Source organism: Pseudorasbora parva, chromosome 7 (assembly GCF_024679245.1).
Source record: "Pseudorasbora parva isolate DD20220531a chromosome 7, ASM2467924v1, whole genome shotgun sequence".
Lineage (NCBI taxonomy): Eukaryota > Metazoa > Chordata > Actinopteri > Cypriniformes > Gobionidae > Pseudorasbora > Pseudorasbora parva.
Window position 1 is genome coordinate 6,473,401 of NC_090178.1, and position 18,864 is coordinate 6,492,264.

General features: G+C 36.0%; 3 protein-coding genes across 8 annotated transcripts in view; 2 read left to right on the forward strand and 1 right to left on the reverse strand.

Moving 5' to 3' along the window:
* Positions 1 to 618, forward strand: part of zgc:158766 (uncharacterized protein LOC100009641 homolog) — a 93,925-nt gene extending 93,307 nt beyond the window's left edge. For all 5 annotated transcript variants that reach the window (XM_067447874.1, XM_067447873.1, XM_067447875.1 and 2 more), the window contains one exon: positions 214 to 618. Coding sequence is in view for 1 of the 5 variants with exons in the window: in XM_067447877.1 (XP_067303978.1) it covers positions 214 to 219 (6 nt within the window). In the remaining 4 variants the exon portion in view is untranslated. The remainder of the gene's footprint in view (positions 1 to 213) is intronic.
* Positions 617 to 7,464, reverse strand: si:ch211-269k10.4 (uncharacterized protein LOC100150242 homolog). 2 transcript variants are annotated; one of them, XM_067447882.1, is made up of 6 exons: positions 7,412 to 7,464; positions 6,251 to 6,444; positions 4,386 to 4,505; positions 2,212 to 2,268; positions 2,038 to 2,139; positions 617 to 1,192 (listed from the first exon to the last, which is right to left on the reverse strand). In XM_067447882.1, exons 2-6 carry the CDS (start codon positions 6,431 to 6,433, stop codon positions 1,094 to 1,096), a joined length of 561 nt encoding a protein of 186 aa, XP_067303983.1. In that variant the 5' UTR covers positions 6,434 to 6,444; positions 7,412 to 7,464; the 3' UTR covers positions 617 to 1,093. The 2 variants fall into 2 exon arrangements, with proteins under 2 accessions (XP_067303983.1, XP_067303982.1); XM_067447881.1 differs by lacking the exon at positions 7,412 to 7,464 and adding an exon at positions 6,931 to 7,049.
* Positions 7,043 to 17,805, forward strand: LOC137082595 (B-lymphocyte antigen CD20). Its single transcript, XM_067447880.1, has 9 exons — positions 7,043 to 7,162; positions 9,032 to 9,194; positions 13,108 to 13,209; positions 13,312 to 13,368; positions 13,452 to 13,535; positions 13,636 to 13,665; positions 16,538 to 16,660; positions 16,746 to 16,805; positions 16,891 to 17,805. The coding sequence occupies exons 2-8, from the start codon at positions 9,036 to 9,038 to the stop codon at positions 16,773 to 16,775; spliced, it is 585 nt and encodes a 194-aa protein (XP_067303981.1). The 5' UTR covers positions 7,043 to 7,162; positions 9,032 to 9,035; the 3' UTR covers positions 16,776 to 16,805; positions 16,891 to 17,805.
* The last annotated feature ends 1,059 nt before the right edge of the window (positions 17,806 to 18,864 follow it).

The window sequence follows — 18,864 nt, forward strand, 5'->3', positions numbered from 1 at the left end:
ATATAATATAAAAAATGTTTGCCGATCTGACCGATCTTGCATCTCAAATAATAAGCCTTAACATGCCATATTTTGCTATGAATTATAATATATATAATGCAGTACACATGATTGCTGTCAGTGTGAACAACCCCTAATAAAGATCAAACTCTAAGCAGCCCCTTGCACGTCAGCCGTTTCTAATAACTTGTTTTCTTTTTGTTTTTTTCAAAGCTGTGAATCCATCGAGACGGAGTGACGGGAAGAGCAGCTGTTGGACTGTGAATGTTGGACGCCGTGTTCGGACAGGCGGCGCTCGTATGCACTGAGACATTTCATAGCTTCTGATAATCGTCCGGAGCCTCGCTGATGAGGATGAATGAAACGCCTCACCGGTGCTGCTACATTATCGGACCGTGCGTTACAAGGCCACGGATGTAAATTATTTCAAGCGTTTTATTGTAACTTTCCTCACTTTAAGATTCATTGGCACGGCAGAGACAGATTCACCACTCGACACTTGATCTGTACAAATAGCTGAGAGTACTGGCACTACTAATTAAATCCGTTGAGGATTGCATTTTTATTAAGGACTGAGTCCATCTTTTTACTTTGAAAATAAAACAGTAAAAAAAGCTGTATTGAATACTGTAATTTATTAAGATGCTGTTTTATTAACTCATATACAGAAAATACATTAAATTCAGTGTATAAATGTGAAAATATGTACAGAAAAATACTTTCCAGCTTTACAGGTAATAAAATGCTCAAACACATGAACAAATAAAGCTGCAAGTAGCAGTGGTGAGGCTCAGAGGCAGGATCAATGCTTTATTCTAGTATAAGAACTGCTGTATTTTACTGGCATTTACTAACAAGTCCCATTAAAAGTCAAATCTGCTATAGCTTCACCTCTCATTCTCCTCAGTCAGAGACTTCCCATGACTGAATTTCAGGAAAAGCTTCGCAACAAGGAAGGAGAATTTAGTGGTGATTACCACTTCTGCTTTTTTAAATACATGAATTCTATTAATGTTGCGAAACCTTGTGAGAAACGATGAGCTCAAACAGCACAGAGCTGAAGACAGAGCTGCAAACACAGGAGAAGGTGCAATCACTGCTTATGGTCACGTCTCTCTCTGTAAAACCAGTATATTAGCACTGCGGCGATGAGCATGTCCATCAGAGTCACACACAGCACCAGCACCTCCATCTGCAGGACGCAAACACACACCGATAACATCTCACAACAATCTCACAACCAATGGCAACCTGGATCAATACATTCTGTTTAATAAGGGAACAATTTTGCAAAACCTTTAAAAAACATGTTCAGGCCATATTGACCTCAAAAGAAGTAACATTTTGCATAAAGCCTATTTTTATTTTCGATTTTCATTCTAAACTTTTTATGAGATTTTCAAAAATTACCGAACAAATTCCCACTGTAATGCTTAAAAGGGTCACACTTTTGATCAGGGTCCAATTATCACTATAAACTACAACATTTTGTTCCAATAAACTGCGTTTTAATAGTTAGTAATGTAGTTAAGTTGAGGTATTGGGTAGGATTAAGTCATGCAGAATAATATGTGATTTATAAGTGCTAATAAACAGACAATATTCTAGTATTTATTGCAATATTCTAAAGCAACTAGATATTAGTGAGAATTAGACCCTAACCTAAATTGTTACCGGAAAAAAAAGTTATATACAAATGTTGTTTTTTTAGGTGTATTTCTATTTATACATTGGTAGAATTTGTTATATTTCCAGTAAGTTAGATTTAATGATTTAATGAAATAAAAACAACCCATTATCTATCAGTCTTTTATATTTATCAATTATATTTTTAAGCTATTTTATTTATAATGTGTTTGATTATAAAATTTGATTTTGACACTGGTTGTTTTCATGATATTCACACAAGGCCCTACAGTCTTTATTTGGCACATTTAACTTTAAAATATATAATCAAACATGTTAACATGCAGTATTGCTGTCAAATGTATGCATTTAATAAAACGAGAGGAAAGACAAAATGTGAAGCCCTTCTACCTTGTACTGGATTTCATCTGCAGCTGGATGAAGATCAATGGCTAGAAGAATCACTCCGAGCCCAGACACCGCCAGACATACGATGTTGGCTACAAAGCAAGTCTGTTAAAAATAAAACTACTGATTAATGCTTGCACTTTCCAAAGACTGTGCTTATTAAATGCACACACTAACCTGTAGAAGTCCAGGGCTTTTGTACAGAAGATTAGACAGGATTCCAGCCACTACAAACTGAAGACGAAAGAAAAGCGGGTTTAGGGTGCATCCTTTTGTTGTTTCGAGTAATTAACATTACTGGTGAGTAAATGTTTTATTTTCTGTACACTGTAAACCCAAATAAGTTGACAAAACTCCAAAAATAACATCAAAATGTTTGAGTAAGCAGAACTTGCAGATTTTTATTTTGTATTCTTGTATACATTTGAATTACTATATTACTACTGTTAATTATATATATTATAATTATTATTGTATTTTTAGTTGTGGAAACTTGTCCACTCGTCACCATGATGGTACCCCACCCCCACAAAAAAACACTTAAATTTCCCACTTAACATCAATTGTGCACACAAATTATAGCCTAGAAATCTAGACGCACCCTGGCGGCAGCAAATCTAATCTGCCGCGAGTGTCGTCTAGCAACTCTCAATACACTTCTGAGCTGTAAACACCAAACTCTGGTCGGGCCAATCACATCGTGTATAGAGTCGGTGGGCAGGGCTTAACATAATGACGGCCGAGTTGCGTTTGCGTGTTACTAGTAAACACAGAAACTGGCGAACGGCGGTCTTTCGAATCAGCTTTGACCGCGACTCTGGAAGACTTGGGGCCCTATCTTGCACCCAGCGCAATTGACTTTGTACACCGACGCATGTGTCATTCCTATTTTGCATCCGCGCAAAGCGCGCTTTTCCCTCCACAGAAGCACGTCGCTAAACTAGTGAATGAACTTGCGCTCCCTGGGCGGTTCAGCGCAAAAAAGGAGGCGTGTTCTGGCGCAAACAATCCCTGGTGCTATTTTGCTGTTACATTAAACAGTTGCGCCACTGACCAGAAAAAACCTAGTTTTAGGTCAGTTGTTCATTATGCTATTTTAAGGGCGCATGCTTGACCATAATGTATAGCGTGCACAACGCGCATACACTTTGCTCATGTAATCTACACAGATGCAACAGTTATTTTTGCAAATCATAAATTGTTACACTAAAAAAATATTAACACATGAGATGACGGAAATCATTGTGGTGTGCCACGAAGATGTGAAAAAATAGGCATAAATCTAGCTTACAAATTATTCAGGCTAATTGTAGTAATTAAGGATCAGACCTGTTTGCCCAACAGTGGCAAGACATAGATGTATATAAGGACATCTGTCTTTCACGGCTCTTACAAGAACATCAGTCTCCTCGGCTGTGAACCGCTCCTGGTGTGCGCCTGGTAAATACGCCATAATAATAGCAATCCATAATGGAACTTGCGCACCTGCTTTTAAAGGGAATGTTGGATGCCGCTCTGATTGGTTTATTCACGTTACACCCAAACCACACCTATGAATAATGAAGCTACTTCAGACCAACCCATTTTAGATTTGCGCCGGGCGCAAGAGCCATTTATCCCGCCGGGAAAATAGCAACAGCGCCGAGACCCGCCCACAAAGTTACTTGCGCTTAACGCTTTGACACTTGCGTTTCAGAACGTTAAAATAGGGCCCTTGGAGAAAAGAACAAAGGACGGCACTGAAGTTCTTAAAAAGTTCTTCCCATTCTTAAAAAGGGAAGATGTGTTCGGAGTTTTGCCGACCGGATAGGGCGAATGTTTAATCTATCAACAAGCTCTGCTTCACCTTCGTTGCTCTGGTTGGTTGTAGCGCTATCCTATCGCGTGCCGAGGGAGTTTGAAAGACAACCGTTTATCCGCCCCTCGGATTGAGCTCTCAATGGTGAGTTTCCAGACCAAACATCTTGATGTGGGTCTGGTTTGTCAGGCTACACAAACTATATAACACTTAACATTTACTCTCTCTTTTGAGTGTCATGGCACAGCATGCTGGGAAATATTTTCAGTTTAAATTTAAGTTTGTCCAAATTAAATGAAACTATTTTGATTATTTAAAATGTGTCAGTTTTGTAAACTCAAAAGAAAAAGAAAGTTCTAATTACTAATAAAAGTTCAGTTGATTTAATGAATTAGTTTAATTTAAGTGTGCCTACTCAAAACAATTAATTAGTGTTATGCAATGAGTGTCAGAATCTAAAATGCGATGTTATTATGAACATTCATGCATGCACTGCACAATTAAACTGGTACAAAATATTTTAAAGATGGAAGCAGAGGCAAATTAAGCTCACCATTATCCCAGTAACGATTGGCACTCGGAATAAGGTCAGTAGATTATTATCGATCCCGAATGATGCTGCAAATACGACCCCTACTCCAAAACTCAGGATCCCACTGGATGTTTGCACGGCCTACAGTAAAAATAAAGCACCTTAATCACATTTTTGTTTTGACAATTTCATGTACAAACTCGCACCAAACATGTCTGACTCCAAAGGTAGATTTACAGTCTAAACCCTTGCACTGTTCTTACTTTGTGCAGTTTATTTATTCACAAACTGTATTAAAAAGAAAACCTAGCAATGTCCCAGCAGCCGCATTGAACTCACTCTTGAATGGTTCACTGGGGTTATAGAACTGGGGTATTGACTCGATTTTAAAGAGCCAAAAATGTTCTATATAAGGAGAAATGTCTTAAATGTTTACTAGGATTGGGCATTGACACACATTTCCCGATTCAATTCGATTTTGATTGACAAGCATTCGATTCGATTTTGATTGACAAGCTTGCAATTTGATTCAGATTTGATTTGATGACTATTATTGTAGATAGGATATGAGCTACGGTAGGCCTACATGGTCAGTTGTTGGTATAGGCTACATCATTACTACACTGAAAAAAAAACTTTAGTTAAGGTTACCTGGTTGCCTTAACATTTTGAGTTCATTGAAATTAAACATTTTAGTTAATACAATGAACATTTTTGAGAATCGACAACTTTTATTCAAATATTATTAAAAGGTTTTGTAAGCATATTTGGTAATTGTGTGTTTTATTTGTGATGACGCAGTGAGACATGGTTTTCATGATTTATCACATTTGTTATGTGGTTCAGGTACAATAATATTTTATGTTTCTATTTATTATACAAATTTCCTTCATTGTATAAACTCAATTTTTTATTTCAATAAACTCAAAATTTTAAGGCAACCAGGTTACTTACTTTTTTAAGTTAAGCCAACCATATTTTTTTTACAGTGTATTGATTAAACTGACTGTCAACTTTATGAATATATTCAAACATGCATTATATATGGAATAATAAAATATAATATTGTGCATAGGCATGATATAGGTTCATTTTTCAGGAGTAAATGTGACGTAAAATTAAGCTGTTATTGTTTTTCTGCGGTTGAAACACTGATTGAGCAGGACACATGATACAGAATTTGGTAAGTTGTACTTTATCCTTCAACACCTTCATATGTTTATTCATGTTTATTTCGTGCTGTAACAGGTATTAAAGCGGAGGAGATGAGTTAACGTGCCGCTTTTTGTGAACTGAGGCGCTCGATCTGTCACATCAAAATTAAGCGGTATTAATTAAAAAAATTATTTCGTAGTAACATACAGCATTTGAAATCTGAGACTTGTTTCATACCAAAAATAGCGAACAAAGCATCAACTGAAAACAGGAAAGATAGCCACTCGATTCTTGGGATTTAAGAATCGATACTGGGAAAAACGAGAATCGATTAAAATCAAGAAATCGATATGTTTTACCCAGCCCTAATGTTTACCAGGCTATTTTAATTAGTTTTTACTGCTAAAGTATATTTACGAGCTGCTTAATTCATAAAATTGAATTAGAATGATAAAGGCCTAATTATAAAAAAATAAATCCATAAAATTATCAAATAATGGGAACCCATACAAGCTTAAGTGCTGACATAATCCTTTAAGGTTATATAGAGCGTTTTTAAAGAGTGTAGCAATCGATTGTTTTTGACTAACATTCCCTGGCGATGCATCAACAGCTAAGTTAGGCTACTTATTCAGCATGAGTTATTTTCTGTTGGTTATTTCGCAAGAGCTCAACTGAAGTAATGTGATTGCTGTAAATCAAGAGCTGAAGTGGATGTTGTTTTGGGTTACCGCGCAGGTGGCGGGTCCCTTCTTGAGGAGCCCGTGCAGGGCTGGCACTGTGCCCGGCAGCGCTTCACTGGCGCGGTAGTACTTGATGAGCGGCCCTTCATCCCCGCGTCCTCCTGCTCCTGCTCCTGCTCCTAAAGAGTCCTCGTGTCGCTGAATATCCATCGCAATATTTGCTTTAGCCATGTTCTCAATGACTGCAAGAAAATACACACACAAGCAAACTCAAATAAGAGAGAAAACTAAACAGAAATAGAACAGTCTTCATTCCACCATTTTTTTCAGAAATAGTCTAATCCAAAAAGAAATGTGAAAATAAATAAATACGGCAATGCTTTGTTTTAATGTGTCCTTCTTACATATTTTACACAGTAATAACTATATATTAGGCATAATTTGATGCCTAAACTAAACCCTAATCCTACCCTAACCCCAAGTACATGTAGATGAATATAGGCTATTACTCATTACTTAAATGTATAATTACCCTGTAAATAATGTGTAACCATAAATATGAATTTAATAGTTATTCCCATATTCGAATGTTCCAATATTCATCCTTACCATAGCCATGTTTAGCTTTGTAAATATAAACTTACAGTTTTTTGCATATACAGTTTTTTGTATATATTTTGTTATACAAAAATACATATAAAATGCAACGCTTCATGAGTTGATCTTACCGAGCTGAGTCCTTCTTCCGTATTATAGCTGAGAAAAGATCATCGTTTGTCACTTAAGTGTTTTTTTTTTTTCTTGGTTTACACGACAAGCCACTTTCATGTGGTTGGTCAAAAAAAAAGAAGAAGGAACTGTGATGTGAGAACTGATGATCTGAGCTGCGTTTCACATATGAACTTCTGCTAAGCAGACAAACCTGCAGAAACTTCATCTGAACTTCACACACTTCATTCGGTAAGTTTATTTTCCACTAAAAGACTCTTTACCTAAAACACAAACGCCTCTTATAGATTCATAGAGTGAGAGTCAGAGGGATCGGGCCTTAGCAGTGCATGCCAACCTAAAAATCTGATTCAAGTGGCGACTTCTAAATTAATTTATTTGATTCAAATCAATACTTTTATTTAACATTACCGAATCACCTAAATATGTTAGGTTACACCAACAAAACTACATTTAAGAGTAAAACATAATGCAGGTTACCACTTTTCACTGTGTTGTTGATGTGTCGAACTCTGTTTTTATCAGACCTCCTGATAACTGGATCTCTTTCATTTATCAGCTAAAAGTTGCATATTAACCTCAGACTTCCTGTAGACATGTGAAACAGTCTGGGCATTTTCTAAATCGTTTGGGGTCGTTTGAGACACTTTTTAAAGTATATATCTGTCAATGGGGTGTTTTCCGTTTGAATTAAGTTACATTTTCTGACTCCATAGCCAGATCTTTGTTGTTTAAAGCATACACTCACGCTGTAAAAAATGTTGTTTTTTGTTGGTTTAACTTTAAAAAGTAAGTAACCTGGTTGCCTTAAAATTTTGAGTTTATTGAAATTAAAAATTTGAGTTGATACAATGAAGGAAATTTGTTTAATAAATAGAAACTCAAAATATTATTGTATCTGAACCACATAAAAAATTTGATAAATCATGAAAATAGCACTATTTGGCATGTTTCACTGCGTCATCAGAAATAAAACACACACAATTACCCAATATACTTACAAAATCTTTTAATAATATTTTAATAAAAGTTGTCGAATCTCAAAAAATGTTCATTGTATTAACTCAATTTTAATTTCAATGAACTCAAAATTTTAAGGCAACCAGGTTACTTACTTTTTTAAGTTAAACCAACAAAAAACAACAATTTTTACAGCGTGAGTGTATGCTTTAAACAACAAAGATCTGGCTATGGAGTCAGAAAATGTAACTTAATTAAAATGGAAAACACCCCATTGACAGATATGTATTGTTACATTGTTAGATGTTGATGCCGTGCACTTAATTTTGATTATTTGTTAAGGTAAAATTAAGATACAAGTAAATGTATCTTAATTTTAGAAGGTTTAGATATTTATATTGGATAAGAAGACTACATGTAAAATGTACTTGTGGAGTATCCTGGATCTTGAAAGCCATGCGTATGGTGTGTATCTTACCTTACAGTGAGGTACGTAATGAAGGAGACATTTAGCAAACACTTTAGCTTTAGAGGACTTTAGCAAACACTGCCAAAAATAGATTAAATACACTCATACACTCATTGGGTAACGGATGATAACAGAATGGTATAAAAATGCAAATTTGTACAGATGATCAGCTGGCATCTCGGCTTTGTTGCTTTGTCAAATAAAGTGTAATGTTTTGGCATCTGGAACTCGTGAGAGTTTAACCCTCTGGTATTGTTCCAAGTCAGTCAAAAATAATCTAAACAAGCTGTGTTCCAAATTTGAGATTAATATTTTACAAAATGAGCTTTCAGTAAGAATCTGTGTGCAGTAACAAACACTTCCACTAGATGAAATTCTTTGTACCCCTCCATTTACCCTTTTTGGATCATGTCCATGATTTTTTTTTTTTTTCACACAGCAAGTGCCACAACCTTTACCAAGTTGCGGACCATTCCGATGAAGTAAAACATTCTCTTAAAAAACATAACATTTTTCCATCATAAGTGAGTGAGAGCACCAGAGAGTTAACAGAGAGAGTTTCTGCCTCTGCGACCCAACTTCAATCTCTCCCGATCACATTTGAACTACTGAATGTTGGTTCCTTCCTTTTTGATCCATTGTCAAGTAACAATATTCCTTTCAAATGACAGACAAATGCGGTACACGTTTAAGCCGGATGACTGTATGGTCATCAGCATTCCTCTGGGAAACATCAGGAACGCGAGAGAAGGGCAGCTGATGCCCGAGAAGTTCACCTGCGTCTTCAAAGATGCTTACAAGGTTTTTCTTAGAGGACGACCAAAGGAACTCGGGGTACGTATAAGATTTAAATGCATTATAGAGTCAAATACAAAATGTCAGATTTTTTTTTGATTTATTAAGGGGCTCATATATTTGCCTATAGGTGCATTTTTTACCTTTATTTTTCTAAACATACAAACCCTCTACTGTCTACCATCACTGTGGATTTTGATGTAGTCACTGTTTTTATGAGTTAATTTTAGTTTTACTTTAGTTTAGAAGTTGCAGAGGCACTTGACAGAATAGATTATCTTAAAATACATCAGATGGTGCATAACAGAAAATAAACATCAATTCACTTCTTTTTTTTCTTTTTTGCTGCACATGTTACATTTCTGGGGCATTTGGGGAGTTTCAGTGGTATTTTTGGCCTGGCTGCTGGTTAATTTCTGACCCTGATTCCAAAAGATTAACATTTATATGTCATCATGCAAATGCATCCACTAAATGTAAAAATCAAATGTATTAAATAATACACCCATTTGTACATCAAAAGTCTGAGAACACCAGTGCAAATGCTTCTTTCCATTTCAATGTAACACATTTTTCATTCCTGGAGTTAAAGAATATGATAACTCAGTATTTGGAGCATGAACAAAACATGATGATTATTTTTTCTAGCATGATTTGAGAGAATCTGAAGAGCATCTTGAGCTCCAGGAGAAGAAAATCTGACAAAAAGTCACATGATCAATGACACTCATTCACTTACATTTCACTAGTCACCTAGAATGCCCTTAGTTCGGTCACACTTTAGTTTAGGGTCCACTATTAACTATGACTTTTGCCTCAAAAAATATTTATATTAAATAGTAATATTTAGTAAAGCAGTTGTTAAATTTAGGTATTGGGTAGGATTAAAGGATGTAGAATATGATCATGCAGAATAAGGCATTAAAGGGATAGTTCATCTAAAAATTAAAATCCAGTCGTTAATTACTCACCCTCATGTCGTTCCAAACCTGTAAGACATTTTTTTGGGCAGCAAAGACATCGTTAAAATAGTCCATGAGACTACAGTGGTTCAACCTTAATTTTATGAACCGACGAAAATAGTAGATAGCCTTTCCGAGTTACATCAGAACGCCGGCTTACCATTGGCCGACGCTGTTCACATGAGCACCTCAATGCATGCGTGTAATGCTGACGCAGGAGCCAATGGTGAGCCACCGTTCTGCCCATAGATCCCTCATTCGACCGCCCCAGACACGTAGGCGTGGTCAGTGTGTCGTCACTCACAGTAAGAGTCAATGATGACATCATTGGGCAGTTTTTGGGTTGTGAAACCGCTAAGATTTTAAATTAAATTGGATAACCTTTTACAGGTGAGAAGGTTTTGGTTTGAGTGTTTTTTTTTATGTGTTAACTCAATATTACATGTTTTTACTACGGTCATTTTAATGTTTTTACTTTTACTATTGTGACTTTAATGTCAGCTGATGCCTTCTTCTTGTTGTATTGTGTTAGTTTAGCAAAATCTACTGAAGTCTATTTCATATATAGATTTTCTATTCATACCTGAGTCTTGCTACGGTTGTAGATGCTTATGCTCTTGAATGTTCACGGACCAATCCAATGTAATCAGTCACTAGAACATTTTATTGGAGATCTGAATTTTTTTTACAGTCTATATATATATGGAAAATAGAATGAGTGTGTCCCAAATCGTAGTATGTTAATTGTCCCAATTCGGAGTGCAGATGCGTGCACACTCTTACGACTGATATTGCCCACAATCACAAAGTTGGTTTCTGTTAGCCTAGAAATCTAGACGCACCCTAGCGGCAGCAAATCTAATCTGCCGCGAGTGTCGTCTAGCAACTCTCAATACACTTCTGAGCTGTAAACGCCAAACTCTGGTCGGGCCAATCACATCGTGTATAGAGTCGGTGGGCGGGGCTTAACATAATGACAGCCGAGTTGCGATTGTGTGTTACTAGTAAACACAGAAGCTGGCGAGCGGCGGTCTTTCGAATCAGCTTTGGCCGTGACTCTGGAAGACTTGGAGTTAAGCTTTTCTCTGAGAAAAGAACGGCACTGAAGTCATTCTTAAGAAGGGAAGATGTGTTCTGAGTTTTGCCGTTAAATCTGTTTAAAGTTTAATCTGTCAACGAGCTCTGCTTCACCTTCGGTGCTCTGGTTGGTTGTAGCGCTATCCTATCGCGTGCAGAGGGAGTTTGAAAGACAACCGTTCATCCCGCCCCTCGGATTGAGCTGTCAATGGTGAGTTTCCAGACCAAACATCTTGATGTGGGTCTGGCTTGTCAGGCTAGGTTTCTGTCATTGTAGGCAGTTTTTATCACAATGATTTCACTTCAAGTGGTAATTTTTAAATAAGTTTGGTTTTAATTAGTTATTTGACGCTATAAAAATGGGGGTGTGATGTCATGATTGACGGCTTCTCTGAGTGAAGTCAGAGGATTTTATTTAGCTTTAATTTCTACATTTCCATAGTGGTTTATTTCACACCAACATAATGAACTGTTCTGCATCTGCGAGAGTGTGAGGGAGCTCTACTTCCGGCTCTCTACTGTGCAGACTCTGGTCCCGCGATTACTACTGTGCAGAGTGCAGACTCAGTCCCAAATCTGTGCAAGATGTCATCGCCATATTCGGATGTTGGCGGCTTCACTTTTTTTCAGTGGAAGGTAGTGAAGACGCGTCGTCCATTTTTTACGGCCAATGGTTTTAACTGTGACGATGATTGACAGGGCAACTTAAATAATAGTGTGGCAAGGGGGGCGTGGTTTAGCGAGGTCTGCATGGCGGCGGCGCTGTCCTGCTTCCTTCCCGGGTTTCGGCACCAGTGTAATAAGTTCGTGAATGTGAGGGAGGAAGAGGACATGGGGGTCGGCTGGACGGTTGATGCTGCTTTATTTAGTAACTCAATACTCAATGCACACTCAGTAGTGTGTGGTTTCTCTCAAACTCAAAATATAACGATCACTTCCAGGTCGGCACTTCCGGCTTCCAGTTTCTCAGTCTCTGTGGTTCGGGCATCAACCGTCCGTCTCTCTCTCTCCCTGGTCTCCGGTTCCACTGGTGTTTTATCCCCTCTCCACGCCCATTACTGGAACAAGATACAGGTGTTATTAATCTGCGTCCAACCCACTCACTTACTGCTTGTCCCGCGTCTCTCTCTCCCGCTGCAGACCTCGCTAAACCACGCCCCCCTTGCCACAAATAGTTATGTATATGTATATGCATATATAGTATACGGTTTAAATGGTGACAGGATGCATGTAACTAAGCAACAGTGTTGTCTGTTAAAGATGATGGAGTAGTACATCCCAAAGCTTGCCTACTTTTCTGCTATACACTCGAAAGTAATTTTTCTTCACAAAAAGAGTACATATTTTTAGGACGTAGTATAAGTAGGCAAACTGGGACGCAGCATATGGTTCTGTTGTAGAACTCGGAAGCTCTGCACTGTATTTACTCTGTCAACAGTGAAGGAGAATGACACAGACGAGAAGAGATGTTGAATATTTTTGGGTTAATTTGCATTCAAAAAGTATTCTTGTTGGTTTATAACATTAAGGTTGAACCACTGGAGTCACATGGACTATTGGAAATTACTAATTACTTTAAGTGGTAATTAAATCGCTCTCTGTGAAGAGGTTAGAGCTTGCCGATTTCATCAAAAATATCCTCATTTGTGTTCCAAAGATGAACGAATGTCTAACATGTTCGGAACGACATGAGGGCAAATAATTAATGGCAGTATTGTGTAAACTATCCCTTTAATATGTGCTTAATAAGTACTAATAAACAGCCTATGTCCTAGTAATATGCATGCTAATTAAGAAACAAGTTAATAGTGAGAATTGGACCCTAAACTAAAGTGTTACCCTTAGTTGGAAATCTCCAGATGCTCAACGTGATTTTATGAGATTTATGAGTATGAATGTTGCTGATGTTTCAGGCGGCTCAGCTCAGCATCGGGGTGTTTGCCATTTGCGTCGGCAGCCTCATTGCTGTTGAATACGATCTGGCTCATTTAGTGTACGCCCTACCTTGTGCCCTGGTGAGAACATAGCGACCTTGTTTTTATCACAGCTCATTTTTGATGTTCAAGTTTTATCCATGTACACACACACATATCTCTCACACAATCTCTGTTGTTTAGTTCATTGCAAGTGGCATTCTGACATTTGCAGCCGGAAAGTCTCCGTTCATGCCCGTGGTAAGTCCGGACAAATATTGTTCATAACTAATTTTTATCTTGATGGAAACTAAACTGAATGATTTATCTTCTTGTTCTGAAAGGTGAAACTGTCCTTCATATTCAACATTATCAGCCTTTTCTGGTCCATCACAGCTCTAGTTCTCTGCTCAATATTTAATAAACAAGTAGGCCAACATGTTATTTGTAATTTTTCAACCATATACTGTATAACTTACAGAATTGCAGAGCTGTGCATATATCTCATTGATTTACTTTATTTTACAGTTCAGCAGCGTCCCAGACTCCATTTCAAAGGTACCGCTATATGCTCATGTAGCAAACGTGCTCTTGTTAAGTTGGCTTAAGACAAATGCTATTTAAACTTATTATTATTATTATTACTAACTTGTCCTAGAGCTTCAACTCTACTACCACCAAGCTCAAACTAGACCTTCAGATGTTCTGTATCTTTATTAACTAATCAGACTTACGGTTACTAAAACTCTGAAAAATCCCATTGACTTTCAATGGTTGAATATTCAAATGAGCCGAGACTGTTCAAACTCCAACTGTCAAAATTCAAATTTAAACTGCCAGAAGGCCATTAGAGTCAATGCGGTTGTTAAGTCTGACGTCACGCGGCAGCGCTTCCGGGTCCAAACGCTCTATCTTATACCACAAGAAAATCTACAAACGGTGCTAATACACACACACAATGTTGTGTAATACTGCAAAAAGGTTTAATTATAACTTTTTTCTCCATACCAAAATTCCAGAAGGCCAGACAGTGATTCATTATATATAAATCGTTAAAATATTAACATCTGTAACACTGTGACCATAGTGACTGTTGTGTAGACTGTAAGTATTAAAAATGTTTCACTTTTTTAAACGTTTGATGTTTAATATGAAAAAATAGCGCTCATAAACGGCCTTCGATGGCATTCTCAAGTGAAACGAGTTGAGGCTTGGACACAGAAATGGCGTTCCTTACGTCACGACTTAACAAGCGGATAGTAATGACATGTTTTAACGGTTTAAATCCTGCAAAGTTTTTTGTATTTTCCTTTATTTATATATGGTAACACTTTATTTTGATAGTCCACTTCAGACATTCTACTAACTCAATCAATCAATCAATCAACTTTATTTATATTGCGCTTTTACAATGATGACTGTGTCAAAGCAGCTTCACAGTGTCAAACAGGACAATATTGCAACAAAATTTGATTTGGCTAGTTTGATTTGGATAGTTTATAGAATTAAATATGGCCTAATTATATTTAGTTGAATAACTTGGATGATAATTTTAGTGTCCCCAAATGAGCAAAGCCAAGCCAAAAACAATAAATGCATGGACTCTGTCTGTTTAAAGAAATGCATTTAAATAAGTACCCAAAACAATAAATAAAATGGATGAAAACTGCAGCGGATGATTGTGTTTTAGGTCCATATTAGGGGCAGCTCGGTTCACAAAACACACGGTTCGGTTCGTATCTACACTGTAAAAAATTTTGGTTGTTTTTTGTTGGTTCAACTTAAAAAAGTAAGTAACCTGGTTGCCTTAAAATTGTGAGTTTATTGAAATTAAAACTTTGAGTTGATACAATAAAGGAAATTAGTTTAATAAATAGAAACTCAAAATATTATTGTAACTGAACCACATAAAAAAATGATAAATCATGAAAATAACACTATTTGGCATGTTTCACTGCATCATCAGAAATAACACACACACAATTACCCAATATGCTTACAAAATCTTTTAATAATATTTTAATAAAGGTTGTCGAATCTCAAAAATGTTTCATTGTATTAACTCAAAATTTTAATTTCAATGAACTCAAAATTTTAAGGAAACCAGGTTACTTTTTTTCTAAATAATTTTTTACAGTGTATAAGTAACTTTAATAGTAAAGTTACTATAGTAAAGTTACTAAAGTCTTCGTTAACTATAAGTAACTTTGCAACTACATGTCAACTATATGTTATATATATATAGTACTGTGCAAAAGTCTTAGGCATGTTAGTATTTTTGTATCAGTTTGTATCATTTTCAAACATTTATTTTGCCATTAATTGTAATAATCTATTCCAGTGAGATTTTTGTATGCAGAAAGAATCTGATAACAGCTGTTTGAGCCACACGGAGATCTGATCTCACCATCATCGAGTCCGTCTGTGATTAAATGAAGAAACTGAAAAAACTGCCAAAAAAAAATCACAAGAACTGCGACAACATCTCTGAGATGCTTGAAGAAACCCTCCCGCAGAGCTCCAGTACTGTGAACAGTTTTAGACACTTGTGTTGAAATGCTGTATAAAGTGAGAATGCTTTCACAAATAATGTCAGAAATAGATTTCATTTATCAATGAACTCCTAATAACTAAATCAAATCGGTGTTTGGCGAGACCACCCTTTGTGTTTTAAACAGCCTTTGTCCTGATATACTTGCTCATAGTTTTTCAGGAGCTCTACAGGAGGGTTTCTACAAGCGTCTTGGAGATGTTGTCGCAATTCTTGTGGATTTTGTCTCATTTTTAAAAAAAGTTTATTAATGTAATACCAGACAGATTCAATGATGGTGAGATTAGATCTCCGTGTGGATCAAACAGCTGTTGTCAGACTCCTTCTGCAGACAAAAATCTCACTGGAATCGATTATTACAATTAATAGCAAAATAAATGTTTGAAAATGTAAACTGATGTTACCTACTGACAAATTTTTTGGGGGGTGGGTGGATATTAATGTGCCTAAGACTTTTGCACATCTGTGTGTGTGTGTGTGTGTGTATATATATATATATATATATATATATACATATATATATATATATATATATATATATATATATATATATATATATATACTGTATATGTGTGTATGTATGTATACTTACAAGACTAATACTTCATATTATATTACTTTTGCATCAAATTACAAAAAACTATTTACCGATCCTATGAGTGTCTATCTGTCATGCTAACAACATGTTGAATAATGCTAGTAATATTCTAAATCATGCTAGCAAATTTGCTAATTCATGCTAGCACTGTGCTAATTATGCTAATAACATGCTAATTAATGATAAAAATGTGTTAAACATCCTAATTCATGTTCCATCCATCCATCCATCCACCTATCAAACTTTTTTTATCTCCGTTATGATTATTCCTTTCCCTCCAGCAACACATGTTTGTAGGGCTACGAGTGGTGGTCGGCGTGTTGTGTGGGTTCGAGTTGATTCTGGCTCTGGTTCTGATCTACTGGGAGAGTAAAGCAATATGCAGGACTCATTTCAACACCCTGGTAAGTTTTCAGTTTGAAATCGACAAAAAATGCTGAACTATCAAACACTTTGAAAGCCCTTTTATTTTTCTTCATTTCAACACAGCCCTTGATCTCTATCAAGCAAGACATTTGATTCGAGAGTGACAACGAAACACTTTGAGAGGTGGATTTCTCTAGAACGTTAAAAGCTGAACATCTGATGAATCTGTATATAGATGATTGTTTAATGTGTTTTTTTTTGTCTGTAGCTCAGCTGGTAGAGCGATGATAACAACGTCATGCGTTTGATTCCCAGTGTGCATGTGAATAGAGCAAATGTTTATGTTGAATGCAATGTAAATCGCTTTGGATAAAAGTGTTTGCCAAATGCTTTGAAGGATTAGTTCACTCAAAAATGAAAAATCGCCCAAGCATGATTTACCGTAAAGCCATCCTAGGTCTATATGACATTCTTTCAGATGAATACATTTGGAGATATATTAAAAAATGTCCTGGCTAATAATGGCAGTGAATGGCAGACCAAAATTTGAAGCGCAAAAACATGCATCCGTCCATTATAAAAGTAATCCATAAACCTACAGGGAGTTAATAAAAGCCTTCTGAGCTAAATCAATGTTATGTTAGAAAAATATCCATATTTAACACGTTATAAAATAAAATGTCAAGCTTCCGGCGTACCACCTTCTATATTCAACTTTTGATTAATTTTTTTATTGAAGTAAGACGTAGCGTAAACATTTTAAACTGCGAGAGGCATTACACTTTCTGCGCGGTTGTATATATGGAAGCATAGTATATAGATGTTTTACTTCAAAACGTGTTAATTAATTTTTCTTACACAAACCCATTGTTTGCTTCAGAAGGCCTTTATTAACCCTGGAGCCGTGTGGAGCTCTTTCATAATGATTGGATGCACTTTTATGAGCTTCAAATTTTGGGCTCCCATTTACTGCAATTATAAAACTCGGATTAACCAGGACATTTCTTAATATAACTCTGATTGTATTCGTCTGAAAGAAGAATGTTGTATACACCTAGGTTGGCTTGAGGGCGAGTAAATTATGGGATCATTTTCTTTTTTAGGTGAACTATTCCTTTAATGTAAATGTAAGCTTGATTCGTTTTTTTTGTGCTTACTATTAAAGTTTTGTTTTTTAACCTTTCATCATGTTTGTGCTTTATTACTGTGTAATAATGGATATTAATCAATTCATCTACTGTATTTGAAACACACGCATGTGTTTTCATGTTTTTTGGCAGTATAGACACAGTTATTTTTTATACTGTACAAACTATATCTCATAATCATAAACCTACCCATTGGAGAAAACATTCAGATTTTTTTTATACTAAAAAAAACAACAACAAAAAACCTCACTTTCATGATTTATAAGCTGTTTTGTTCATTTTTTTTTCTCATTAATTAAAAAAAAAACTTTGGATAATTTAATTTAATTTGCATTAAAATATTATTTTTGTTGTTTTAATAATAAATAGACAAAAAGAAAATATGGTTTTATTACAAGATCACTGAACGTCTGGCTGTGAAAGTCCTTTGCTGCTTTGACTTTTGTGAGTAGTGAGCTTCGTGTTTTTTGTGTTCTTTAGTTTAACCGCAGCTCTTGCTGTTGCTGTTGACGATGAAAATGTGTGAAGTTTAGGTGCCTTAAAATATGAAAACCAACCACAACAGATTCTTATGAAAAAAAATTATCATAAAAAGTCATTAAAAAAACTAAAAAACATGTGCATCAGCCCTGTTCCCTGCACGATCACACAAACGTATTATCCTTTAGAAGTCTGGTGGTTTGAAGAATTTTATTCTACCTTAAATAAAACTCAAGCCTAAAAAAACCTCACCACGATCAAGCGTACACAAATACAATGACCTCATCAAGCATTTGGACACTTCAGTCACACTAATGTCTGAATGTCATTGCAGTGTTCGGTAAGTTACTCTAAAAAAAGCGATGCATTTCTAACTACTAATGACATCTTCACCGGTGTAATTCGATTACTGTGCTAATTACTTTCTCTAAAAGTTTTGCATTACTTATTTCTAATTACTTTGTAAATCCCCTTTCAACCTCAATCAATTGAACAATAAAGGATAGAAACTGCTCTATTAATACTTTCAAATAAATAATATAAAATTACATAAATCATTCTTGAACTGACCAAAGTATTTAAAGGGGTCATGAACTGAGAAATCAAATGTTCCA

Bases quoted from the DNA above. Each gene is read 5' to 3' on its own strand.
- si:ch211-269k10.4 (XM_067447882.1), bottom strand. From the start codon at position 6,433: ATGGCTAAAGCAAATATTGCGATGGATATTCAGCGACACGAGGACTCT. The intron at 2,269-4,385 runs GTGAGCTTAATT...TTTCGTCTTCAG, and splicing joins CAATCGTTACTGGGATAATG to TTTGTAGTGGCTGGAATCCT. The intron at 1,193-2,037 runs GTAGAAGGGCTT...TGCGTCCTGCAG, and splicing joins CAGATGAAATCCAGTACAAG to ATGGAGGTGCTGGTGCTGTG.
- LOC137082595 (XM_067447880.1), top strand. From the start codon at position 9,036: ATGCGGTACACGTTTAAGCCGGATGACTGTATGGTCATCAGCATTCCT. The intron at 13,210-13,311 runs GTGAGAACATAG...TCTGTTGTTTAG, and splicing joins ACGCCCTACCTTGTGCCCTG to TTCATTGCAAGTGGCATTCT. The intron at 13,536-13,635 runs GTAGGCCAACAT...TTTATTTTACAG, and splicing joins GCTCAATATTTAATAAACAA to TTCAGCAGCGTCCCAGACTC.